This window comes from Propithecus coquereli, unplaced genomic scaffold (assembly GCF_000956105.1).
Source record: "Propithecus coquereli isolate 6110/MARCELLA unplaced genomic scaffold, Pcoq_1.0 Scaffold27, whole genome shotgun sequence".
NCBI classification, from domain to species: Eukaryota; Metazoa; Chordata; class Mammalia; order Primates; family Indriidae; genus Propithecus; species Propithecus coquereli.
This window is the reverse complement of record NW_012148285.1, coordinates 2,214,249-2,241,854: the sequence shown is the minus strand read 5'-3', so window position 1 is coordinate 2,241,854 and position 27,606 is coordinate 2,214,249. Positions and strand designations below refer to the sequence as shown.

Sequence of the window (27,606 nt, the reverse complement as noted above, 5' to 3'; positions counted from 1 at the left end):
TGTGGCTACCCAAGACCACACTTCTGTCTTTAAGTTCCCCCAATAAAATACCCTTCAACAACAAACTGGATTTGTCTGCTTTATTCTTTGGTTTCTTGGCTATTTTGGCATTTGGGGGCTGCTTTGCATATACAGCCCTTTCATGGAACAACATGGAATTTTCCTTAAACTCATCTAGCAAAACAGCTACATCACACAACAGGTGGCAGTGGTAGGACACTGCAAGAAATGTAGCACTACCTAGAGTAACTCCTATGTACTTAGACATGTAAAAGTCATTTCCCTTCCCGATTTCAATAATTTTGGCAATATAGGAAATAGAATTATACAACAGTAAATAAAAGCTAACACAACCAAAGAAGTGAGAAGACAATTCTTTCCTTGTTCAATTTTCCCTCTTCCCAACCCCTATCAAGATCAGTAAGAGAGACCTGGACAGGTTTTGGCTTTTAGATTTATAATCAAACCATACACCTGGGACAAACACCTTTCAATTCTTCCTCAGAACTGTTTAAAACATTAACTCAGTAGAAGATACCATAAGTTTTCAAAAAGGAAATATTCCAGGAGGGTAAGGAAGTGATAATCAGCGTATTCAAACTTTGTTTTTTTCCCCTGGACCCAAAAATGATCTACTCCTATGAACTAGGAAAACAGAGCCTCTACTTGGAATAAAATTCTTAATTTTTCCAGGTACTTCTGCATCCATTTTCTCTTTCAGATAAACCCTGTAAGGTTTACCAAACACAAGAACATTCCTCACCTTTTCATATTTAAAATGTTCCTTCATCTCCTTGGTTTGAGTGTTCTGGCAGTACAGTGGGTTTCTGCCTCAAATACTGGCAAGAACATATAGAATTCCCATTGAAATAACAAGGACCTAAGCTTAGTCACACTGGGTGACTTTTGCCTAATTCCAGTGGAAGAGCGTGAACCCCAGAGCTTCTGTTGGAGGTAAGTCATAATAGGGTCTGGACAAGGCGGCACCCATTATTCACCTTGGGCCAAAGAAAAAGCTGCCCCAGTTATGGGTAAGTTTCTTCCTTGAAGAAAGTAATTCTATTTAACTCTAAATCCCAATTGTTCCTCACCTAGCTTTTGGCATTTTTTTTTTTTTTTTTTTTTTTGAGAGACAGTTCTGTCACCTGGGCTAGAGTGCAGTGGCATAACAGCTCACTGGAACCTCAAACTCCTGGGCTCAAGCAATTCTCCTGCCTCAGCCTCCCCAGTAGCTGGGACTACAGGCTCGAGGCACCACACCCAGATAATTTTTAAAATTTTTTGTAGAGAAGAGATCTTGCTATGTTGCTCAGGCTGATCTTGAACTCCTGGCCTTAAGCCATCTTCCCACCAAAGCCTCCCAAAATGCTGGAATTACAGGCATGAGTCACTGCACCCAGCTAGCATCTCTTTTATACTAAACCTACAGTATTTGCTCAGTAGGTGTTGTTTAAATACAGTGGTTCTTAATCTAGAGGGCATCAGAATCATCTGGTGAAACTTTCAGAAGATACAGGTTGTAAAGCCCTCCACTAAGATTTATTCAGTAGGCCTATGGGTAGTGTCCAAGCAATTCTAGTTTAAAAAATTCCACAGGTGATTCAGTTGAGAATCTCAGGTTTAAGGTAACTCTCTTCTCTAAACCATATTTAAACTCATTTTATGTAAATAAATAATATAGTCAGATTTTGGGTTGCAGGAGGGAGATAGAAAGGGCTTTCTTCATTGGGCTTCTAAGAAACTTAAATCCTAAATAGGATTCAGGCACTACATTTTCAATCTTACTGGAGAAAAATAATCTCTACCTTTAGAACTGTCCTTCACATCACCCCAGCCATGTCCGTGAGTACTAGTCATTTAAAAACTTTTTCTGTATCTTATGATATTCTGACATCTTACAAATCTTGCTGGCAGGGGGAGACTATCTCTCCCAGAACTAGCTAATTCCTAAAGACAGTAAACAACTTAATTGGGAGCATGCCTCTCATAGTAAGCCTACCACCCCCTTTATTTAACTCTCACACACCAAGCCAATTATGTCTCCTGTCCTAAATCATCCATGGCCAGGTACCGGGCAACTAGAGAACACCCAAAACTAAAGCCAGCTGGAATTATTTAAATTATCCAATCCTAAAATGTTTGCTCTGCCCTGACTTGCTATTCCTGTGGAAACCCCATAAGCCTAGCTTTCTCCTTATTTCTACTTCTTTTTCCTGATCAAAAGCTGATGGCTTCCCCCGTGGCTCTGCATGTTGTGGCATGCCCCCTTTTCTTGGGAAATGTAAGTAATAAATTCTTTCAATGGTACTGGCCTCTCCATGTTGTCACTCAGTCACCTCTATAAATTAAAATCCCAAGGGATTTTAGACACCCCCGCCCCCAACCCATTCATGCCTCTCAGCTGCCTACTAATCCACTTAACTAATCCAACTGGAAACCATGTTACAAACTAATAGGTTTCCAAAGCCAGAGAGCAAGTAACACCTAACTTCTTTATACAGAAAAACCACTTGAAAGTCCTATTAGCATTTGAAACTCAATATTCAGAACTAAATGTAGTTTTACCCAGTAATTCCACTCCTAGAACACAAAAACTTGTACACAAATGTTCATAGCAGCATTATTTGTAATAGTCAAAAAGTGGAAACAACCATATGTCCATCACTTGATAAACAGGGAAACAATGTGGTATATCCACTCACGGGAATATTATACAGCCATGAAAAGGAACGAAGTACTGATTCATGCTACAACATGGACAAACGTTAAAATCATGCTTAGTGAAAGCCAGACTGAAAAGGCCACACATTGTTTGATTCCATGTATATAAAATGTACAGAATAGGCAAACCCATAGACACAGAAAGCAGATTACTGACAGCCAGGGGATGGGGTATAGGGGAATGAGGAGTGAATAACGGGTACAGCAGTTTCTATTTGGGGTTATAAAATGTTCTGGAATTGATAGTGATGATGGCTGCATAATCTTGTAAATGTATTAAAAACCACTGAATTGTACACTTTAAAGTGTGAATTTTTGATATGTGAAATATATCCTTAAATAAACATATTATTTTCTCTCCAAACCTGTTCCTTCGCACTTCCGTGATCATTATTTCAGTGACTGCGATCACATGCACTCACATGCTCAGGCCACAAACCTGCAAGTCATAACAAACAAGAAGGTCATCAGAACTCTAACACCTTAAGAGGTCTCCGTTCTCTTCACTCCACTTCCTAACTCGGCACTCTCGTTTCTCACCCACATTGCAGCAGCCTCCTAAGGGGTCTCGTGGCCTCCAGTCTTGCTCCCCCAATCCATTTTCACACTGCAATCAGAACGGCCTTTGAAGACAAAATCTTAATTGGTTCCTGAAGACCCCAGGTTGAAGTTCAAACCCTTAATACGACTTATAAAGTCCCTCAAATTTCAGCCCGTGGCGAACCTCTGCAGCCTCATCTTCCCCTCAAGCCCTAGACAACTCCGCACCAGCCAGGCTGAAGGGCTTGGGAATCACCCCCAGGCGGCGGCACGCGCGGCACAATCCCCTCTTGGCGTAGCTAACACTACCCGAACACCGGGCCTTAAATTTCAGGCTACCCGCTCCGGTTAGGAAGCTCCCCCGGGCCTGCCAGGCTGGATTTGGGGTCTCTCCCAATTTCCCTCACTCGGTAACTCTCGGCTGCTCCACAGGCAGGTGCGCTCCGAGGGAGCCGCCACTGTATCCGCAAACGTTTCCTGAGTAACTGTGACGGAACCAGACTTTCTCTTAAAACTGCTGCGACAGCGCCGCAAACTCACCCGACTCTTCCTTGACAAGTAATAGATTTTATTTGTGCGCGGGCTGCGGCCACCCAGCCTTCAGGCTCAGCTTCCGCCTGGTCCGGCTTCGCCCCGCCTGGCGCGGTCCGGAAGCGCCCACCGCCGCGCGCCGGCGCCCGGAGCCGCGGAGGAAGACGGGAAGCAAGACACACCTTCCCCGCACCCGGCCTCTCTGCGCCGGCGCACACGTAGTTCTCCGCGGGGCAGGCGCTGGGCGGCGCATGCGCAGGCACGAAGCTCTCCGTTGAGAAGGTGCCGCGGCGGCGCCGGAGGTAGGAGGAGTCGGGCTTTCGGGCTGGGAGTCTGCGCCCCGGAGGAGGCGAGCCTGTCATCTCGGGCCGTTTTCGCTCTCCTGGGCGAGAAGAGCCTTTCTCGCCCACCTTCCTCGCTGGCCCCCTGGCCTCGGCAGGCCCGCAGCCGCGGTGGAGAGGCAGGACCCGCGCTTGGGTGGAGAGGGGCCGGTGCCCGCCTGGAGGGTGGACGGGGACCGGATCCGGATACCCTTGGTGGTCACGGACCGAGGCCGATCCGGCGATCGGGATTCTTCGTCTGGCTTTAGAGCCGTCAGAGTCCTGGCAGCCCTTTCCCAGGCGGATCCCTCAGCCCCCTTTCCGTAGGTCGCCAGGCGGGGGGAAGCGGGAGGGTCCGCCCTGCACCGATCCATTCATTCATTCCGCGCCTGCTGTGAGTCGGGCGCGAGGTAGGTGGGATGCCGAGGTAGGTAGGAGGCACAAGTCCCCTACCCTCTGGAAGCGTGCAGTCTTGTGGGGTCCGTTATGTCACTGGGCACATACTGATTGAGAACCCGTAGGAGATGGAACTGCTTTAAGACTCATATCAATAGAGATGTGGAAACTCAACACAGTTGTGGAGGGAGGAGTTTGTTCTAACGGCTCACCATATCCAACAGAATAAATTTCAGTTTGCTTAGTCTGACATTCCAGGCCCTCTCTGTCTCTCCCTGCAGCTTTCTCTTTTACCACTTTCTCTTCACTCCGATTACATCAAACTTTTTGCAGTTCATGAATTCAACAGCAGTTGTCCAACACTTACTACAAGTCAGGCACCGGATAAGCCGAAGAGGATACAAAGTGAAGTAGTTGGGTCTGTGCCCTCCTAAAGTGTTGTCCTTAGTAAGGGACAGATTATAAGTCGATGAATAAAAATGTAAGAGCAGATACTCTGGAACCACACGGCCTGGGTTTGATCCCAGCCCTGCCACTTCAAAAGCTGTGTGAACTTGAGCCAGTTCCTCATTCTGCTTGTTCCTGGTTCCTTGCTGTAAAGAGAGGATGGCAATAGATTTTACCGTAAAGGATTGTTGTACAGATTAAATGAGTTGAAGATTTGAAAAGCAATTAGAACAGTGCCTAGCACACAGCAAGCATTCAATAAATATTATCTATTACATATGGTTACAACCTGTGACAAATGCTATTGTGAAAACAGTGGGTGTGATAGAGATTAATGGAGGGGGAAGGGTCTCTAAGGAAGTGACATGGAAGATGAGAATGAGCCAGCCATACAAAGTAGATTCTAGGTAGGGGTATCTACCTAGCTTTTGAAAACAAAATGATTAATCAGATTACTTGGACAGCAGAGATTGCATTATTGTATTTGAAATGAAGAACTTTGTGCCATTAGGTCATTCAGCTTTGATTTTTGAACCTCACTAGCTGTGTGCTAAAGTGAATAATCATTTCCAGAAGGCCCAACCTTTGCTTACAGGCAGTATTCTAGTCGTCCGAGTTTAAAGAGTTCCTGGGCTGAGAAGATAGAGAAAAGTGGCCTTTTCTCTCCTAAGTGTTCAAGGGCATATGATTTTCTCTCTTTCTCTTTCTTTCTGTCTCTCATGTTGCAGTGTTTGCTGATAGAGCCTCTAACAGATGGTCTTAGGCCAGTTAGGAGATACTGTTTCTAGATTAAGGAATCATTCTGTTTCTGTGGTGACTGCCCTTCATTGGGTTTGTTCCCCAAATTTCAGTAAAAACAACACTCCCAAGATGCACATAATTTTCTGGAAGAACATGCTTTGACAGTTTCTGGATCCCTCTCGTCTGTTATGTAGTGATGTCCTACAGGATGATTAGACTGTGTTAACCAGGCTGTACTGAGTATTTGACAGTATAGTTACTCTGAAGACTTCTCCCTTACCCACATGCCGTCATACCTCCTGGAAGAAATGGCATAAAATGATAATGTCTGTCTATTTACACTTAGATGCTTTTGGTTTTCCACAGATATGAAATTAAATGAACCAATGTGCTTTATCACCATGGAGATCTTGGAGAATCATCTGAACACCAAGTTCATAGATTTTCTATTTCAGAGGCATCTGTTGAACAACTAAACATTCTCTCAATTGTGAACTTTAACAGAGGAAATCTTTAAACATGTTATTTAACCACAGGCCCTTCTTGAACAAAGACACTTAAATCATTACGGAAAGGAAAACAATACTTCTTGTTCAATGGTGCAGACTCTCCAAGTATCTAAGGGACAAGCAGGGAGGAACCATAATGAGGCTGTGAGTGTGAATGAGGCTCGGCTAGGCTTACGCTTGGGTTCACGTTCTCACCTGTGTACGTGCCCAAGACTGACTGTCACTCCTCTGAAGACCAGCCTGAAAGCCTTAAACCTGGTCAGATGATGGATGAGTCCGATGAGGATTTTAAAGAACTGTGCTCCAGCTTTTTCCAAAGGGTGAAAAAAAATGGAACCAAGGAAGTGTCAGGAGAAAGGAAGGCACAAAAAGCCTCAAACAGCACTCAGATACGAGGCAAATTGAAAAGGACCAAACAAGCTGCTACCAAGAGCAAAAGCCTTCAAGGCCCTGCGGAGAAGAAACCTCGGTCTGGCAGTCAGGCCCCTAGGACTAAAAAGCAAGGGACAACCAAGTCGCAAGCAAGTGAAACGGCTGTCACCTTGAATGGGGAGGGAGGTGTGCTTGCTCCTGCTCCAAATCAGCCTGTGCTCTGGGAAAGAGCACAGACCACTCAGACAGGTAACCAGGCAAAAACCACCTGCAGAACTTCCCAGAGGAAACCAGAGGTGATTTGTACTGTTTTAAACAGGGGTTGAAAAACTTTGTGAAAAAGGCCAGATGGTAAATACTTTGCTTTGTGGGCCATATGGTCTCTGTGGAAACTATTCAACTGCTGCTGTAGTGAAAAAGCAGCAGTAGACGATATATAAATGAGTGGGTGTGGTTGTGTGGGAGTGAAACTTTATTTACAAAAACAGGCAGCCAGCCCATGACCATAGTTTGCCAACTCTTGTTTTAAACAATAGTCGTAAAGAATATAACCCCTGTGTGAATTTTTCACAAGATTATGTTTGGAGTCCTCTGCTCTTTCAGAATTTCCTATGAATGTTTATGTTGTGTGGTTCACATGAGTTACACGAACATGACAATAATGCTGCTTCTCCCCTTTTCTTAAATTCATTGCAAAGTGGGTAAATTGGAACAGGCCACCCACCTGGTTAGGCTGCTGGGAGGGTGCTGTATGGGTTTAAGTCAAGGAGAATCTTCAGGTCCTGCCTTTATCTCCTCTAAAGACCTTTTATTCTTTTCTTTTCCTTTTTTTGTTTGTTTGTTTGAAGCAGCTTTCTTGCCCTGCTGCCCTTGGTATGTTGAGCTATGTGCTTAGCATACCTTCTTCATGCAGAACTGGAAACCAGCCTTGCATACATAACACACCACAAGCTCTTTTTTTTTTTGAGACAGAGTCTCACTGTGTTACCCGGGCAAGAGTGTCGTGGCGTCAGCCTAGCTCACAGCAAGCTCAAACTCCTGGGCTCAAGTGATCCTTCTGCCTCAGCCTCCTGAGTAGCTGGGACTACAGGCATGCACCACCATACCTGGCTAATTTTTTCTATATATTTTTAGTTGTCCAATTAATTTCTTTCTATTTTTAGTAGAGACGGGGTCTCGCTCTTGCTCAGGCTGGTCTCGAACTCCTGAGCTCAAACAATCCGCCCGCCTCGGCCTCCCAGAGTGCTAGGATTACAGGCGTGAGCCACCGCACTCGGCCCACAAGCTCTTTTGACTCCTGAGTTCTGTTTCTAAATTCTCTTCACCTTCACTTCCTGATATTAATTAACTTTTTTTCTAGTGTGGCCAGCATCATCAGTAAAGTGGTGGTGAAGTCTTAGCTCGCAGAGACTGTTGTGAGGCTTCCAGAGTGTTGCCTAATCAACACTATTGGCCTCTCCTGCTCCCTTTGCAGGTCTGATGAAAGCTGTTCATGATTCCCCAAAAACCGTACCCACATGCATACCTGTGAAATTGACACACAACTTCAGGGGGTCCCATGGATCTCCACTGAAGGCCATCTGTGGATCTTGATCTAGAAAGACGTAAACCTTTGTCATTAATATGTCTTTAATAACAGCTTTATTGGGATTCATGTTCCATACAATTTACTCTTTTAAAGTGTACAGTTAAGTGGTTTTTAGTATATTCACAGTTGTGCAACTATCACTACCTCCTAACTTTAGAACATTTTCATCATCCCAAAAATAAACCCCAAGCTCAATTAGCAGCCACTCCCCATTCCCCTCCTGTCATTGATATTTATCTCTGCACTGCCATAAACAAAGAAGTTACCCACAAGCAATCAGTCCTGTTCACATTTGTGAGTCAAACCTAAACTAGTTGATAAAGGACCCCTTTGAAACGTGGGTCTAACTTCTTTCTGGTGGAAAAGTCTTTTATTTTTCCAGCTACAACAGATGCTTGTGAATATTTTCCTCCTTGCCAGAGAGTACTTCCCACAGCAACTCCCAGCCACCTCCTTCCTATTTGACGACAGCGGCGCCAAGTCCCTCCAAACCCCGCACTACAGACCTGGTCCTACAGCGAATGCAGCAGTTCAAGAGAGCAGACCCCGAGCGTTTGAAACATGCTTCAGAAGAGCGTTCCCTTGAATTGGCATCAGAAGAAAATGTCCCAAAGGGCCCTCAAGAGGAGACGGTCTCAGGGAACGGTATGATGGGTGTGTTTCTGTCCTCCAAACAGAGATGGGTTACGCTCTGACAAAGGGAGGCAGGGAAAACCAGCGTCTGTTGGGTTTCTGCTGTGCACCTGGTGTTTCACCTTAGCTAGCACCTTAGATCTAGCCAGAGAATAAAAGGTCCCTTGGGTCATTTCCCACCTAGCTTCTTTGACAAGGTAACTCTTTTTCTATTTTATTTTTATTTTGACTTTTTATTATGAAATTTTTCCTTTACAAAAAAGTTTTAAAAAATTATAATGAATCCCCTATACCCTCATCCTGGATTTAACAATTATTAACATTTGGCCCTATATTTTTATATCTCTATAAATATGCATATTTTTCTTTTTATTGTTTGAAACTAAGTTATAGACGACTTGTGCTTCACTGCTAGATTCTGCAGCATAACCACGATACTATTATCACACTTAATTCCATAATATTTTCTGGGATCCAGTTCATATTCACATTTCCCCAATTGTTGCAAGGATATCTTTTGCAACGGGTTTTTTTTTTCCTGAACAAGGATTCAATGTTGCTAATATATTTATTGTATATTGCTATAGCTCAGCAGTCTCAATTCTAGAACATCTTTTGTTTTCCATGACACTGACTTTCTGGGTATTATTTTTGTTTGTTTGTTTGTTTGTTTTTATTGAGGCAGGGTCTTGCTCTGTTGCCCAGGCTGGAGTACAGTCGCATAATCATAGCTCATTGCAGTCTCTAATTCCTGGGCTCAATGATCCTCCTGCGTCAGCCTCCCTAGTAGCCGGGACTACAGGTCCGCCACCATGCCTGGCTAATTTTTTTATTTTTTGTAGAGACGAAATCTTGCTATGTTGCTCAGGTTGGTCTTGAACTCCTGGCCTCAAGCAGTCCTCCCACCTCAGCCTCCCAAAGCACTAAGATTATAGGTATGAGCCATTGCACCCAGCCGACACTGACTCTTTGAAGACTCTAGGCTAACTGTCTTATAAGATTTCCCACTTTCTGGATTTGTTTGATTATTTCTTCATGGCATCATTTAGCCCCTTCCTCTATCCCTGGGATTGCCAGGCACCATGAGTAAATTAGAGGTCTGATTGGCTCCAGGTTAGAGTCTGGCAACAGTGTGTCATAGGTGCTGTGTATTTCATATTGCACCACCCCAAAAGGCACATAAGTCAGGACATCCTATTCTTTGTCCCCTAGATAATATGGATCCTCATTTCTGATGAAAATATCTGAAAGGAAAAGAAATAGGAAGAAATCGTATTGACAGACCTACAGCTAATAAATATGTAGGCTCTTGGTGTTGTTTGCACATTTTACTGTAAGAGCACGGAGGATGCTCAGGCCACCCCAAAGGTTCACGTATGCAGCAATTTGACATCCTGCTGAGGCATCGGTCTGCAGCGCACATGGGAGGTGCAGAGGTATCGCCCAGCCGGTGCATGAGCCTCGCACCTGCCCTACATTTGACTCATGTCTCTTCACATCACACCTAACAAATGCTCAGGAAGAGAGAAATCATTTCTCTGTTAAAAAACAAAACAGGGCACCAAAATGAAGGTGTGTTGCTTTTCTGCCTTTAGTGGCAAGCGAGGTCGGCCGTAGTGATATTCACGAACTTGGGAGTTCATGAGTTCTCAGGGCGTATCTTCTGTGAGTGCCCAGGGTCTGCTCCAGCAATATCAGAGGGGCCGCCTTGGAAGCCATCTCAAGACCAGAATCAGTCCCTCCATGGGTCTGATGCTGAGAGTAAGAGACGCTGCCTTTTAATCACCGAAGGCATTTCTCTCTGCCCTGGTTCTATGACATAAAAGGTCAGCAGTAGGGAAGGTTAAACTTTGATGAGAAAACCTAAATTTGTTAGAATAGGAACTTGGTGAACCTACAGTGCCTAAGATAGGCAATTTCGGCAGAAATGGGGAAAACGAAAGGCAAGTTCTTCAGGCTTTGATACGCAGAGAGTGGTCCTGGACTAGCAGCGTTGCTGAGCCTGGGGGCTGTTGGAAATGCAGTGTCCAGCCCCCACGTGGGTCCCCGCACCCAGACCTGCATTTTGACAAGTTTCCCAGTGATCCGAGCGCACATTAAAGCGGGGGAAGTGCTGTTCCACGAGCCCCATTGAGTGCGCATGTCACCAGGCAGCACAGTGCTGGGTTCTGGTCTCTTGGTGCTCTGCCTGGTGCCCACATGTGACGCAGAGTTCTGAGGGTGAGCTTGCCTTTGGGGTTCATCCTCATGGCTCTTCTGTGCTTCTCTGCAGAGGACGGGTCTGGGCTCCCTGCCACAGAGAGCGATGCTGCTGTGGCCTTGGCCCTGCAGCAGGAGTTTGCACGGGGAGGAGCGTCCATGCATGACGACAGCCTGGAGGAAAAGGGGTTGTTCTTCTGCCAGATCTGTCAAAAGGACCTCTCAGCCATGAACGTGGCACGGAGGGAGCAGCATGTGAACAGGTGGGAGCAGCTTCGACTGTGGCCCTTCCTGTGCGCGCCACAGAATCCCCGAGACTCCTCACCGTGGCAACAGCACTCAGTTTTCTTGTCAACCTACCCTTTTTATAAAGTAACTTTATTGAGCTATAATTCAATACCATACGTTTCACCCATGTAAAGTGTATAGTTCAATGGCTTTTGGTGAATTCACAGAGTTGTGCAGCCATCACCACAGTCAATTTTGGATTATTTCATCACCCCCAAAAGAAACCCCACACCCACTAGCAGTCACTGCCAGTTGTCCCCTCCCTGCCCCGGCCACTGCTAACCAACCTTCTGTCTGTGTGGATTTCCTATTCTGCACGCTTCGTACAAGCAGAGTCACGCAATACTTGTCCTTCTGTGTCTGATTTCTTTCGCTTAACAGTGTTTCGAGGTTCATCCACGTCGTGTGTGTCAGTGCTTCATCCTTTTTATGGCTGAGTCATATCTCGTGTGGACAGAGCACAGTGTTTGTCCTTTCATCCGTGGGGGGACGGGCGATTGTTTGTGCCTCTTGGGTACCGTGATGGCGCTGCTGTGCACATGTGTTGCATGTATCTGAGTACCTGTTTTCGGTTATTTGGGTATGTACTTAGCTGTGGAATTTCTGGGTGCTAAGGTAACTCCGTTTATCCAATCCTTGCTCTCTCTAGCTAACTTTGCTGGCAGATACGTAGTGTCTGGAGGCTGACCGCTGGGCACTATACAGGCTGTGTGGAAGGGATTGGCTTTGGGGGAACGTGCTTTGGCCACAGCATGTCCGTGTTGACGTGGACCCACACTTGCTGCAACCCCATTGCGGCGAACGTGGTTCTCCTGTATTTACTGTTTTCCTCCAGGTGCTTGGATGAGGCTGAAAAGGCACTACGACCGTCCATGCCTCATATCCCTGAATGCCCGATTTGTGGCAAACCATTTCTCACCTTAAAGAGCAGAATCAGTCACTTGAAACAGTGTGCGGTGAAGATGGAGGTCGGCCCCCAACTCCTGCTGCAGGCCGTGCGGCTGCAGACAGCTCGGCCCGAGGCGGGCGGCAGCCCACCAGCACCCAGGTGAGTCAAATGAAAAGGAAGAAAACAAGCCAAATAATGACGTCTGTTTAAAAAAAGAAAAACCTTTTTATAGTGTTGGAGGAAAGTAGAGGCCTCTTTGCTTCATCTGAGGTTGAGATTGGCACAGTCCAGAAGGGATTGAAGAGGGACAAATTCTCCATCCTTGAAGGCTGGAATGGCCCAGTCAGGTGTGTCTGTGGAGACCATGTGGACTGGTTTCTTCAAGGTCCTTCCGAGATGTTTCTAGTCTCACAGTCCTGCAGTCAGTCCCCTCCGGGGATTCCGAGAATTCGGTATTGACTTTACTGCATCCGGGTCTTTGTTGTACGGCAGGGTTTCCACCTCAGCGTAGCCCAATTTTACACAGTCAATGTCATATTATTCAGCACAGTTCAAAGAGTTGGTGAGACAGAAGCACAGAACTCTATTTTTTTAAAAAAATTGCATGAATGAATGCTTAAGTGTTAAGATAGGAGGCCTTGCTGACAGCTAGCAAACGAGTCCTTAGCGTGCAAACCACAGCCACGCACGTGGCAGAGGGTCAGGCCAGCTCTGCTCCACACTGCCCCTGCCACTGAGGATGCCAGAGTTGACCCCAGCTTTATAGGGAGCAAAGGCAGCCTGAGCCCTAGACTTTCCTAGGTTTGGGACTTCTTCCTTTGACAGCTGTCAGGAGCAAACAGAAGTCCAAGGGCAATGGCTCTGCTTGTTCTGGCCACTGCCTTGCACACAGGTTGTGAGCAGTGGAGCTGGGCTAGGGCCGAGACCACAGAGGGCGGAGGTGGATTCTCTTAGCTGGCGAGGCTGTGTGTATTTAGCTCATCCACTTTAGCATTACAGGGTTGAAAGCCTTGAGGCCTTAGAATAAATGTTGTCCAAGCCATTGCCTGCCTCTTGGCAGGACTGCACTGAAACAGCCTGCTCAGATAAAATATGTCTGCTTTTAAAATATCTCCAAGCAGTGAAAGAAGAAGATGTGTGTGGGTCCCTCTAGAAGGTTGTCAGAGTAGAAAGCTACAGGAGCTGGACTTTCTCATGGGGTCTTTGAGCCTCCTGTCCCCTAAGGCCAAGCCTGGGCATTTAGAACTCAGGTCGTGAGGGCACAGGTGCTGGTCCGAGTGCCCACTCGCCCCTACAACCCTCGCATGCTGCCCCGGAGCCTCCTTCAGCCAGGAGCCCAGCGTCAGAAGTGTAGGCACCTCCAGTCCCGCTGCCTTTTCCCTTTGGCCGCCTTTCAGCTTCAGCAGCCATGTTGGGGGTGTGAAACGGAAAGGAGCCACCAACAAGAAGGAGCCACAGAAGAGGCGGAAGGTTGACGAGGCACCGTCCGAGGACCTGCTGGTGGCCATGGCTCTGTCCCGATCTGAGATGGAGCAGTGTCCAGCTGTGCCAGCACTCAGACTGGAAAGTGCTTTCTCCGAGAGGATAAGGGCAGGAGCAGGTACTTGTGGCCGGGAGCAGTGCCCCTGAGAAGAGACCACTGGTGGGTCCCAGGATGAGTGGACAGATTCCACTGCTGACCGTGTCCCTTCTGTTTCTCTCTAGAGAAGAAAAGTCGCAAGAAGAAAACCCCAGTTTCGCCCCCAAGGTTGTTGGTCCAGGACTCCGAGACCACAGGCAGGCAGATACAGGAGCGAGTGGCCCTGCTCCTTTCCGAGGAAGTAGAATTGTCCAGCACGCCTCCACTTCCTGCCAGCAGGGTTTTAAAGGAAGAGTTGGAAAAGGCCGGCTGGCGTCTGCCACCACCTGAGGGGAAGCAGAACTTTCTGTGGGAGGGCAGCGCCCTGACCGGAGCCTGGGCTATGGAGTCCTTCTACACGGCCGGCCTGGTCCCGCCCCTCGTGCCCCGGCGGCCTGCCTCGGTGAGCCTTCCCTCCGGGCACGCGCGGATGGGCTGTGGAGAGAGGTGGGCAGTTCCAGAATCGCAACGCTGGGTGTCAGTGGCTGAGCCAAGGGAAAGTCCCAGGAAAGGGGAGGAAACCAAGGGGCGTCGACATAGCTTATGTCCATGTGCAGCAACTAGATGCCTTTCCTGGGAAGCGCAGGGAGGGGGACCCTTGCTTCACACAACTTAGTGTGTTCCTGGAGCTTATTTATTGATTTATTTATCTTCTTTGCATTCATGCTGGCTTACCTGGAGTTTATTTAAAACACAGAGCCCCAGGGTGGCTGGGATAACGTCTGGGGGGCCAGGAACATGCATTGTAAATATGAGCTCCAGACAGTCTTGTCACAGGTGGCCCTGGAGTTGGTACTCCCCTGACTGAGGCCATTCAGGTGATGTTAGGAGAGTGGCAGGCCCTTGGGGACCGCCTCTGGCCCTCCGATAAACTTCTCTGCAGACTTGGATGCCACAGGGCTGTCCTCCGCCATGACAGAGAAGCCTGTTGACACGCAGTGATACCGAAAAGCGTTCTGGGGCTGCTCCGAGCCGTGGCTGGTGCCCTTGGAGACCCTCTGTGCTCCATGGCTCCCATCCCGCTCTGCGGTCTTAGGTCCAGCTGCGCACACTGTGTGTGGCCGCTGCAGGGCGTGCATTGGTGCAGCAACCACGCGGTCACTCTGCTCACTCCCTTCTTTCAGGGCCTCACGCAGGAGCCTGTGGTGCCACTGGTGCCACCTGAGCAGTCAGAGCCAGGCATGGGAAGACCACCTGCTCTCCACAGCACCCCCTCTGTGGGCCGCAGCCTTGGGGACCCATCACCGTCGGCCAGTCAGAGGGAGCACCAGGCCCTGCAGGACCTGGTGGACCTGGCAAGGGAGGGGCTGAGCGCCAGCCCATGTCCTGGCAGTGGGGGCCTGGCTGGCTCGGGAGGGGCCGCAGGTGAGACACTGGGTGGGAGGCTGGGGCCAGCCCCGCCCTCCTGGGCCTCCCCTCCCTGTGGCTAAGGCTGGGGTGGACCAGACCTTGCGCCTCTGTGACGGCCGCTCATCCCAGGATGATGGGAGGGTGCACGGTCTCTGGGTGCCTTCGTTTTTGTCTCAAAGGTCAATGTGATGCAGGCAGGCCTGTCGCAGTTTTCCTTAAACTTTAACCAAGGACAGAGCCGTCTGCCCACAGCAAGTGATCCTTTGGGCTAATTTGGTCTATTTTACTATTCTTCTACCTCCCTATTTGGGGGGTGATAAAACAATTTGGGGGGGTTTGTTTTAAAAGATGTCATCAGGTAACAAGTGCCACCATACCTCTGGGTCCAGCTCAGCCTGCGGATGATGCTGTCTGCTTGGCAGTTGACGTTACTGGGAGGTGACATTCTTTTAACTTGTGCGTCCTTATCTCAGGGTTGGACTTGGTGCCCAGTGACCTTCCACTAACCGGGTTTGTCCTGCTGCCCGAGGAGAAGCACCTGGAGAGGGGCGGCCACGCTTCGGTAAGGACCGGGCTCCTGCCACGCGCTGAGCTGTCGGGCTCTGCCCCTCACTCTGTGGCCCTGGCCGCTCTTGCTTGTTGTAAGGCTTGTCATGTGTGGGGCGAGGTTGGCTCACTGCTGGCCTCCAGGCCCTGCCATGAATGCGCTGGTCTCTCGAGAAGCACCTCTGCTTCCCAGAGAGCTGACGCACACTGACAGCCTGTGAGCAGAGGCAGAGAGTGAGCACAGGAGCCTGTCTCCCCTCTGCAGCCCTGCCCTGATGGCTTCTGTCCTGCCTGTCTTTGAACTCTGTGGATCACCCCAGTATCAAACCCTCAGAGCCTGCTTTGTCCTGGGAGTCCGGAGGGACCACTGTCTCTCGGTGCGGTTGCCTCCAGGTGCGGGTCCTGGGCTGGTTCCAGAGCACAGCGGGGCAAGCGGCGGCCTGGCCTCAGGCCCGCAGGCCAGTGTTCTGCGTTGGGATGGACTGGGGTGGGGGCTGGATTTTCCTTAGAGCGGAACTCACGCCATTAAGACATCAGCATCAACCGAACACTGCACACAGGGGCCAGCCTAGTGGTATCGCACATAGGCAGAGAATAGACCTGGGGCTCGCCTCTCGGCCAGGTCCCCAAGCTGCATGGACTCAGGGTCCCCTGTATCACAGCGGGCTGGTACATTTCCTCCCTGGGCTGCGGTGAGCGCTGAGTGCGTGAGCACGTGAGACTCATTAGCCTCAACCCCATGGTGCCTGGAGCTTTCTCCTGCCTGTCCTCCCTCTCCACTGGCCACCGTTTCAGGTCAGGGGATACAAGAGGCTAGTGTTTTGCTGTTCTGTATCACTGGGTGCCTGAAGATAACTCAAAGGTGGAACCAAGCACAGGAACCGTCCTGGAAGGAGAGCGAGGATCCCAGCCCACCTTGGCACCGCCTCAGTTGGAGGCACGTCCCACAACTCAGAGAAACGCCGTAGATGGCAATGACATCTCCTCCTTGTCCGTTTCAGCTCTCCCTCGGGTTGCTGGTTGCTGACTTTGGCGCCATGGTCAACAACCCACACCTGAGCGACGTCCAGTTCCAGACAGACAGTGGGGAGGTGCTTCACGCCCACAAGTTTGTGCTCCATGCCCGATGTCCGCTTCTCAGTCAGTATGTAAGTATGCAGGGCCATCGCCCACCCCTCCCGGGCCCTCCCGCCCCTCCCTGACCAGGCCTCCCCGTCTCTCCTGCTGCCTCCTCCCCCTCCCCGTCTCCCTCACTTCCTGTCCCCCACATTCTCCCACCCCCCTCCCCACTCCTGCCGCCATAGGGAGAAATACATGGAGAAGCAACAAGGCTCAGAGGGAGGTCAGGGGGGCTGTGAGGGACTGAGAGAAGAGGGCCTCAGGATTGGGAAACACCAGATTTTCCTTCTTTTGAATGAAAATCCTTTGTTTCTAAGACTCATTTCTGCTTTCCTCTATTTGTATAATTATGTTCTCCCGGCCGATCTCTTTAAGGCTGAGCTTTGACAAATGTTTTCAAAGTCTTCTGCTCTGACACATTCTGATGTGCATTTGACTTGAATGTCAGGAATCTAGCAAACTGCTGTCAGTCTCTCTGTCAGAAAGTTCTGGACCCCTTGATATGTCTATCAAGAGGAAACTAACTGGGTATTTTTTTTTCAGACAGTCTTGCTTTGTCACCAAGCTAGAGTGCCACCATGGCAGTTAGCCCAGGTCACAGCAACCTCAAACTCCTGGGCTCACACGATCCTCCTCTCTCATTCTCCCGAGTAGTTCGAACTATAGGCATGCACCACCATGCCCAGATAATTTTTTCTATTTTTAGTAGAGATGGCGTCTTGCTCTTGGTCAGGCTGGTCTTGAACCCCTGAGCTCAAATGATCCTCCCACCTTGGCCTCCCAGAGTGCTAGGATTACAGGCGTGAGCCACTGCACCTGGCCCTAACTGGGCTCTTGAACTTCCATTCCTGATACAATTTGCCAACAGAGAAGTGTTAGGCCTGGCCTGCAGAATTACTGGCCAGAAAAATGCATCAGTACCAGCTAATGCTTTTCCTGGGGCCAGGGAACTGTTTACAAGACAAGAGACTCCATGGACACTGAGACCGTCTTCTTTACTCCAAGTGATGATTGTCCAATCCATAAACCCTCTGTACTGTATTTCGCCCTCAGGTGAACAACGAAGGCTTCTCTGCTGTCGAAGAGGGGGTTCTGACCCAGCGCGTCCTGTTGAGTGACGTGAGCACAGAGGCCGCCCTTGCGTTCCTGCACTATCTCTACACCGCGGACACTGGCCTTCCTCCCCGCCTGGCCCCTGAGCTGAGCTCCTTGGCCCTCAGGTCTGATTGTTCTTTCCCTGTACTTCAAAACCTTCAAAATTGACTGGTGAGGATCATCGAGTTGACAGCTCAAGGGAGGGTTGTGTGCAGAAGGGCCAGGGCTGAGGCCATCAGAACTTCAAGTCCTGTTTATACCTTTTATCTTATTTTCTTATGTTTTTATTTTTTTGAGACAGAATCTCGCTCTGTCACCCTGGCTAGAGTGCAGTGGCATCATCACAGCTCACTACAACCTTGAACTCCTGGGCTGGAGCAGTTCTCCTGGCTCAGCCTCCCAAGTAGCTGGGACTACAAGGATGTGCCACTACATCTGGATAATTTTTTCTATTTTTTATAGAGACAAGGTCTTACTCTTGCTCAGGCTGGTCTTGAACTCCTGGCCTCAAGTGATCCTGCCACCTTGGCCTCCCAGAGTGCTAGGATTATAGGCATGAGCCACCGTTCCCAGCCTTGTTTATACTTTTTAGTCCCAAGTTCATGACCAGCAATGACTTTGAACACAGGTTGTTAGGGTCTGAAAAGTCTTAAAAGTCTTGAAAGCCAGGCCAGAATGGACATTTGGAGGGCACCAAGCACTGGATGGGGAGAACGCTGAGTCCCATGGCTTTTAGCACCCTGGGCGTGATAACAGAGAGTGACTTGGCCTTGGCCCCACCCCCAGCACTGCTGCTCCTAGATTGTTCTGCCACTAGAGCTGGACAACGGCAGTCCTTTCCTGAGCCCCAGAAAATGGAAGTGGAGAAAATGCTTAGTCTGTGTCTCATGACTTTGCAGCTCCCGGCTTGTCCACCCCGTATCTTAGGAGACATGGCAGGTAGCTCAGCAGAGACAGCTCTTCTATTATACCTCCCGACGAGGCTGCAGGACCTGTGGGGTAAACCTTGTTCAGCCGAGGCTGTATCATCCGTTAGGTGCTTTCTTGGGAAAGGAATGGCTCAGCCTCTGGGGTTCGAAATGCACTGATTAGACCATGGAGCCTTGGTGCAGGGGCCAGCTGGTGTGCCCATCAGCCCGGGCTGACCTGCCAACACAATCAGTTTGCTGTGGTTTGTCTGGCACCGTGTCTCGAGGGCCTCTCGAGGGGCATGGGCTCTCCAGTTTTGCAGCCCTGCCAGTCCCTGTGATCTCAAGCTCAGCGTGATGCACAGTAGTTAGTAAACTCTGCGTGAAAATGTTGTAAGTCTCTGGTTTCTAGAACCAAGTGGCCTGGGGTGTTCCTGGACAGAAGCATGGGCACCACCTACGAAGGGGAGCAGGGAAAGGCCAGGGCTGATTGTGGTGGTTCCTCCTCGTGCAGACTCGGTTTTGATGCTTCCCCAGGTGCCCCAAGCCCACCTTCGTGCAGCGTGGCCGTGACACCTGGCGTTTCCTGTTGCAGGTTTGGCGTGAGTGAGCTTGCTCACCTGTGCGGACAAGTGCCCTTCCTGACGGATTCAGAGGGCGAGCAGTGGGAGGAGAAGGAAGATAAGAATTGTGAAAGCAGAGCAGAGAATTTCCAAGAACTCTTGAGGTCAGTGTGGGTAGATGAAGAGGAGGAAGCAGAGACTCTGTTGAAATCCAAGGGCCACAAAGAAGACAGAGAAAAGGTGAATGAAGCAGAAATGGAAGAAATTTATGAATTTGCAGCTACTCAGCGGAAGCTGCTCCAGGGGGCGAGAATACCAGACATTGATGAGGACTCTGACCACCACGAGGAGGACAGTCCAGTCTCTGTGCATATCCTAGAGAGTGTCCAGATCAATGAACAGTTGGAGAAAGCAGAGAACATGGAGTCCTCTGAACCAGGGAGAGAGGAGGCCCCAGCCAACTGGGAAAACGTGCGACCACTCCAGAGACAGCCTTCAGACAGGGAGGGGGGCGCAGAGACCCATGAGCAAGAGGCACCCAGGGAGGCCTGGGGTCACTCTGGCTCCTCGAGCCCTTCTGGGCGCTGTCCCCTTCTGCACGCGGAGGGTGCCCATGATGACGAGCAGCTCTTTTTGTCAACTCCAGGAGAATTCTCTGAGCTGTCCCAGATAACATGCAATCCTGAGGAACAGGGTGGTGCTGTCACGGAGAGGGGCAGGGAGATCCCTGCTCCCCAGCAGGTGCCCCTGGCACACCCGTGCTGCTTCCTGTCCCAGCCACTGGGTGGGAGTTCCAGCCAGTCCCATCTTCACCCTCATCACACAAGCGGGTCGTCCCCATTGACGCCCCAGTCACACAGTGGTGTCTCCCATGCGGCCTCCCCAAAATCACCGTCTCCAGCTGTGCTAGCAAAGCAGAAAAGGGACAGCAGTGTCCTTACGTTATTTAAAGAGCCAGGCCACCAAAAAGGCAGAGAATGTAGTTCCATGCTGGAACGCAAAACTAAGGGGGTCCTGATTTCCCCAGAAAAGTCTCTCTCCATTGACCTAACCCAAACGAAACCTGACCGTTTGAGTCCCAGATCTCAGAATTCTGCCTCCAATGTGAACAAAGAAGATGACATTATCCTTTTGTTGGATTCAGATGAAGAGCTGGAGCTAGAACAAACCAAAATAAAGTCAGTTTCTAGTGATCCCCAAGAAGAAAGGAAAGTTCTAGACATCAGCCCCAACTCCTCTGAGCTGTTTTCTGTCATTGACGTTGATGCAGATCAGGAACATTCCCAGAGCCCGTCGGGAAGAGAAGCCAAGCTGTGGCAGGAGGAAGGAGAGGGGTGGCCAAAGAAGCAGGACCCCGTGGGCAGCAGAGGGACCCCCTGGCTGTTCTGTGACCGAGTGAGCAGCCCCGACGAGGACAGCACCACGGACTCCTCGTGGCTGGTGCCTGCCACCCCACTGGCCAGCAGAAGCCGCGACCGTTCATCCCAGACCCAGATCACCAGCCTCAGGGCCAGGACGGTAGTGGATGAGGTGACTCTGCACATGCCTGCGGCCTCGTCAGAAAACAGGGAAGGGAAGGAGGCCGCACAGGAGCTGTCGGTAATCGTGCCCCAGACGCTGTCGTCCTGCCGCGTCCCCGGCACTCCAGGAACGTGTCACAGCAGAAGGCAGATCCACAGAAGCCCCTCCCGTGCGCAGCCGCGGCACCACAAGCTCTCCTCTCCGCTGGCCCCTCGGGCCACCTCCGGAGGCCACATCCGTCTCACCGGGCAGTTCCCGGGACGCTCGCCGCCGGGGCCGCGCCTGCTGAGGCCGGCCACCGCGAACGAAGTGGTGGAGGTTAAGGATAGTGAAGACGAGCAGGAGGCGGCCTCCCACCAGGCGCACAGCAGCCCCCCGCTGGACAGCGACCCCCCAGTTCCTGCTGACGACTGCTACTGGCAAGTCGAGCCCCTCTCCCCAATTCCAATCGACCACTTGAACCTCGAGCGGACTGGCCCCCTGAGCACCAGCAGTCCCAGCAGCAGGGTGAGGGACACCCTGGACAGCAGTGACAGCCACTCCCCGGGGCTTCTGGCTACCACCCCCATCCGAGGAAGCTGTGCTGCCCGAAGAAAACCTCCAGGGAAATCCTCGTGGGCCGGCTCCCCGGGCAGCAGCCGGCTGAGCTTTTTGAATTCAGCTCTGTGGGACGATTGGGATGGGGAGGAGCAGAAGTCTCCAGAGGCTCTGCCTGTGTCCGAGCCACTAAGCCCTGCTCCAGCTCAGAGGCCTGAAGAGCCAGAGACACCCAGTGAGTAGCCAGGAGGGCTGGGGACAGGGAGGACTATTATCCTTTTTTTTTTTTTTCCTTAAGAGACAGATCTCACTGTGTGCCCAGGCTGGACTCAAACTCCAGGCTCAAGCAATCCCCCCACCTCAGCCTCCTAAGTAGCTGGAACTACCGGGGCAAGCTACCACGACAGCTTTGTCTTTTGTACTATCTTATACTAAGGGGATATGGGGGTCTGTAATGATAATCACGGGCCGGCGCTGCTAAAGGGACTGCTAACCGCAGCAAGACCCTCCCGTTGCTTCCCAGATCCCTCCGCAGTGGAGGGAGAATCAGCCGCCTGTCACACACGTTCTTCGTAGCCAGTAAGTCAGCATTTCCCAAACCTGCCCGGGTCCCGGTGCTCACATGCACGCTGGTTAGGAATCTGCGTCTCTGGACCCCACTGCAGAACACTGAGCCGGCACCTTCAGAGGTCACAGCTCTGTCCAGCAAGCATCTCCGCGTGCCTTAAGATTGGGCAAGTGTCATTCCTCAAAAAGTTAACCATAGAATGGCCATAGGACCCAATAATTCCACTCTTATGTATATATCCAAAAGAACTGAAAATGGGCTCAAACAGAGACTCATTCGTGCATGTTCGTGGCAGAGCTATTCACGGTAGCAAAAGGTAGAAGCAACCCACGTGCCCACCGATGACGAACGGGCAAACTGTGGGCTGTCTGCAGGATGGGGCACTACGCAGCCATAAGAAGGTGTGAAGCACTGACCCACGCTACAACGTGGGTAAGCCTTGGAACATGCTGAGTGAGAAAGGCCTGTCACAGAAGACCATGTGTTGTATTATTTTGTTGACATGAAACGTCTAGAATAGGCAGATCCACCGAGACAGAATGCAGACTCGGTGCAGTTGCCTGAGGTTGGAGGGAGGAGGAATGAGGAGTGACCGATTAATTGGGTACAGGTGTCCTTCTAGGGGTGCTGAAAATGTTTTGGAACTAGATAAAGGTGGTGGTTGCCCAACACTGCGAATGACTTAAAGCTGCTGAATTGTTCACCTTGCAATTCTTCTTTTTTTTTTTTTGAGACAGAGTCTCACTCTCTTGCCAGGCTAGAGTGCCGTGCGTGGCGTCAGCCCAGCTCACAGCAACCTCAAACTCCTAGGCTCAAGCGATCCTCCTGCCTCAGCCTCCCCAGTAGCTGGGACTACAGGCATGCGCCACCATGCCCGTCTAATTTTTTTCTATTTTTAGTTGTTTGGCTAATTTCTTTCTATTTATAGTAGAGATGGGGTCTCGCTCTTGCTCAGGCTGGTCTTGAACTCCTGAGCTGAAGTGATCCTCCCATCTCGGCCTCCCAGAGTGCTGGGATTACAGGCGTGAGCCACTGCGCCCGGCCTACCTCGCAATTCTTTATGTGAATTTCACCTCAGTTTTAAAAAAAACAAAAACAGGTAGGGCAGGTGTGGGGGCTGCGATTCCCATCCTTCCCAGTACCCCAGGTTGGGGGAAGCACCCCCAGCTCACTTCAGTTACCGGGGGAGAGTCCAAGCCCCAAGTGTCAGCCCTCTCCATGCTGCTGCTCCCTGGCTGGGCATGTCCAGGGGGGCCAAGGAGGGGCTGGGCTCCCTGAGCAGTGACCGGAACAAGGAGGCCGAACTGTAGGTGGGTGTCTGCCTGTGGCCTGGTGGCTCCTTTCCTCCTGAAATCCCAGGGAGGGTCCTTCAGCCACAGTGGATCCTTCAGCCTGCAGGGGCTTCAAAACACACGGGGCCCTGCCCATGCCAGAGCTTCAGCTTCAGGAGGGTGACGGAGAGTTTGCATCTAACTGGCACCCAGGCGGTCCTGGGGGAACTGCAGCAGGCTTTAGACCTGTACACCTCGGTCTGAATCTGATCTGGGCTTCAAGACAGATGCTGCAACGACAGGAAGCATTTTTCAGACGATAGAACCTGTTTCCATCAGCGTCTCCAAGGGCTCCATGATCAGAAAAAGGATAAGAACCAAAGCCTATGTGTTCCTAATTTGCCCCATTCCCCATTTGTCTTTAAAATACTTTTATTTTTTTTCTGAGATGAGGTCTTGTTATGTTGCCCAGGCTGGTGTCGAACCTCTGGCTCAAGGCATCCTCACGCATCAGCCTCCTGAGTAGCTGGGATTATAGTAAAATATTTACTTTTTAAAGTAACAGCCTTATTGAGATATAATTCACATACCATAGAATTCACCCTTTTAAAATGTATATAGTTCAGTGGTTTTTAGGATATTTCACTAAATATATTTTAGTATATTCACTAAATATTGTATCTTTAGTATATTCACTAAAATATATTTAGTGAATATACTAAACCATCATGAAATTTTAGTTCAACAACTTTTAGTTATGCAACCATCACCACTGTTTAATTCCAGAACATTTTCGTCACCTCAGAAATAAATCCCATGCCCATGAACAGTCCCCCGGTCCCCCTTTCCCCAGCCCCTGGCAACCAGTACTGTATGTTCTATCTCTATGGATTTGCCTTTTCTGGACACTTCATATGAATAGAACCAGACAATACGTGGTCTTTTGCACCTGGCCTCTTTCACTTGGCATGAGGTTTTCAAGATTTATACGTGTTGCAGCATGTGTTGGTATTTTATTCCTTTTTATGTCTGAGTAATATCAATTGTATGATACGCCACACTGTTTATCCGTTCACCCACCAGTAGACACTTGGGTTGTTTTCACTTTTGGTTGCTGTTACTAATGCTGCTTATGAACATTCATGTACAAGTTTTCGTGTGGATGTAAGTTTTCATTTTTCTTAGGTGTATACTTAGGAGTGCAATTGCTGGGTCCTCCTTAGCATTTGGAGGAGCTACCAGACCATCCTCCAGCGTTGCTGCACCATTTTACATCCCTGCAGCAGCGAGTGAGAACGTACCGCTCTCCTCGTCCTCACCGGCACCCACTGCTCTGCGTTGCTTATCATAGCCATCCTAGCGAGCGTGAGGCGATGTTTCATTGTGGTTTTCATTTGCATTTCCCTTGTAGCTAATGACATCGAGCATCTTTTCATGTGCTTATTGGCCATTTATATATCTTCTTTGGATAAATGTCTGTTCATGTTCTTTTAATTGGATTATTTGTCCTTTTATTGTGGAATTACAAAAAAATACTGATGTCTACACCTGCTTGAAGGGTATCAGTGCTGCACATCGTCTCACATTGTCACTGTGTATGGAGACATTTCAAGTCTGTACACATGAGCTTTAGTCCCGTGCTGGGCTGTTGGGTTGAGTAGGCCCAGGAGCCCTGTTGGCCCAGCATCGGTGTCAGACGAGCGTGGTCCTCAGCGTGCGCTGTGTGCTGCTTTCTGACGGGAAGATATGGCTCCAAACAGTGAAGGGTGTGGCCATGTCTTGCTTTCATGGAGCAACATGGTGGTTGGGTTGTCTTCAAGTGCAGTATTCTTGGTGACACTACCAGGATGAGATGCGGTAAATCCCTGTCCCTCATGCTAAAACTTGTGCTTCTTTTGTTTTACTCAGAAGGTGCTAATCAGAAGAAGAACTTGCCCCCAAAAGTGCCCATAACTCCCATGCCAAGGTATTCCATCATGGAGACCCCGGTGCTGAAGAAAGAACTGGACAGGTGGGTGTCGTTCTTGCTCATCGCGCTCTTTTCCCTCCTGCGCGTACCCAGGCTCAGCAAGCCTGGAGGGGCGGGACCCACCACGTGGTCCCTTCAGGTCTGGGGGGCACAGCTGGCTTGGGAGGAAGGTTCTGCTCTGCACAGAGCCTTTGTGACTGCCCAGGCCTCTCTGCACACTGTCCCCTGGGGAAGCTGACAAATGAGGCTCCTTCGGGTGACCCTCTGGGTAATAGGTCTCCATGTTCCACGTTGGTGGGAATGAGGCCCTAGCCAGAGCAGTGGAGTGGAGAGACCTGATGTTGTAAAAGAACATTAAAACTGTCACATCCGTGAATGCGGCTTTTCACCTGGGGCACCTGGGAGAGTCACTGCTACCACCATCACTCAGAACAGGACAGTCACGTCTCTTTTGGAATATTCTCTAGAGTAAGCTTAGTTGGCGTGCAGGACACTAACCTCTGATGCTCCTAGAAGCCAGGTGTCTACGGTTTCAGTCCCACAAAGCCGTCTGCTAGGTGTGCGGTGGTTACTCCGCCAGCACGTGGAAACAGCACACGGCATGGAGACGAGCCTCGTGGTTGAGACCCAAAGTTCACCTTTTTTCCTGTTCAGGTTTGGAGTCCGCCCTCTGCCCAAACGCCAGATGGTTCTGAAACTGAAGGAGATATTCCAGTACACTCACCAGACCCTGGAGTCCGACTCTGAGGATGAGATCCCGTCCTCACAGGTGCCACGAGAGGCGCCTCCCAGCCGCACCCACACCTCTGAGACCCACAAGCCTTCAAGGACAGGAGGCCGCACCCAGCAGGAAGCCACTGTGGGCCCCGTGCCCCAAAGTTCCAAGGGACCTGCTAAGGCCAAGGGCCCCCGACAGCGAAAGCAGCAGCCCAGTGGAAGCGTCCCACCCCTGAGCACGTCACCAGCCAAGGAGGCTCCTCCAGGCCCTGGTGGCAACACCCAGCTCCCAGCCTCCCAGGAATCTGTGGCCACCTCTGTGGACAGCAGTGACAGCTCCTTCAGGTCACAAAGGTAACCAGACAGAAGCAAGTCGGAGAGTTGGCACAAGCCAACTGATGGCCAATGTTCAGAAACCCCATTGCCTTCTGGGTTGAACTGTAGGAAACCCCGGTGGGTTTAAAGGGCTGTTCCCCTGACCCTGAGCAGACTTGGGTCCTCGCCCCACACGCCGGGTCTTTTCTGGCTGAGGGCAGGAACCTGCTGGAGTAGCCTGCAGGGAACCGTCAGGCCGTCCTGCTGCCCTGGGGGTCACCCGTGCCCCCTGCCAGGCTCCACAGGGGCCGCACAAAAATACCTTCCTTCAAAGAGGCTCCTGGTCTCGGCGGGGGTGCTGGAGAGAAACGGTGTCACAAAATGTCGTTGTCTGGCTCTTTTCAGTTCTTCCTCCTGTGAGTTTGGAGCGGCCTTCGAGTCTGCAGGCGAAGACGAGGAGGGCGAGGAGGGGGCGAGCGCGTCGCAGGCGGCCGTGCGGGCAGCAGACACGGAGGAGGCGGTGAGGCGCTACATCCGCTCCCAGCCGGCCTTGTACCGGAAGGTGCTGCTGTACCAGCCCTTCGAGCTGGGGGAGCTGCAGGCGGAGCTGAAGCAGAACGGCATCCGCGTGGCCACGGGCAAGCTGCTGGACTTCCTGGACGCGCACTGCATCACCTTCACCACCGCCGCGGCCCGCAAGGAGCAGCTCCAGGGGAAGAGGCGGCATCCCGTGGGCAGGAAGAAAGGGCAGCGGAATTGACAGGGCCGTCCCCACCCCACCCGGCTCTCAGCAGCCCGTGGCCCAGGCCGCCTGCAGGGACGACCCGGGACCCAGGTGCAGGTCGGGCCTCCACAGGCACTTCTGGGCCTCGGGATCCCATCAGCTCCGCGCCTGTGAGAGTGACGACGCACTGACCCGGCTCCCTCTTCTGGACTCCAGTCTCTGGAGTGGAATTGGGAGAGTGTCACCCGCTGGATTTCGGGCCCCCAGCCCCGTCCCTCTCTCAGCGCACTTTAACCCGGTAGGGCCCCATGTGTTGTAGGGGGTAGAGGGCTGCCGCCAGGCCAGGGCAAGGCCTGATTGTGCCACTCAGTATCCACTAGTCCCAGGCACGACTGCCCCACGGGTCCGTGTCCTGAGGTGGACGCCAGGTCCAGCCTGCCTGGTGGCCTGGGCCTGTCTTCCTCCTCAGCACTCAGGCCGGTCCCGGAGAGCACCAGCAGACCAGGTGTCCACAGGCTCCCTGTACTGCCCAGGTGTGTCTCCTGCTGAGACACCTGTCATTGTCACCAGCAGTCTCTACACCAGGCCGTGCACAACGGCCCAGCACAACT

The 27,606-nt window shown here is 50.8% G+C and overlaps 1 protein-coding gene across 1 annotated transcript; it reads left to right on the top strand.

Moving 5' to 3' along the window:
• Window positions 1-6,292: 6,292 nt before the first annotated feature.
• Window positions 6,293-27,400, top strand: SLX4 (SLX4 structure-specific endonuclease subunit). Its single transcript, XM_012647528.1, is given in 15 exon segments — window positions 6,293-6,413; window positions 6,416-6,873; window positions 8,588-8,810; window positions 11,071-11,260; window positions 12,121-12,333; window positions 13,572-13,774; window positions 13,879-14,195; window positions 14,917-15,157; window positions 15,616-15,704; window positions 16,690-16,836; window positions 17,861-18,027; window positions 19,406-21,666; window positions 25,179-25,281; window positions 25,894-26,310; window positions 26,677-27,400. Coding segments are annotated over 15 exon segments (5,505 nt in total). The 3' UTR covers window positions 27,032-27,400.
• The last annotated feature ends 206 nt before the right edge of the window (window positions 27,401-27,606 follow it).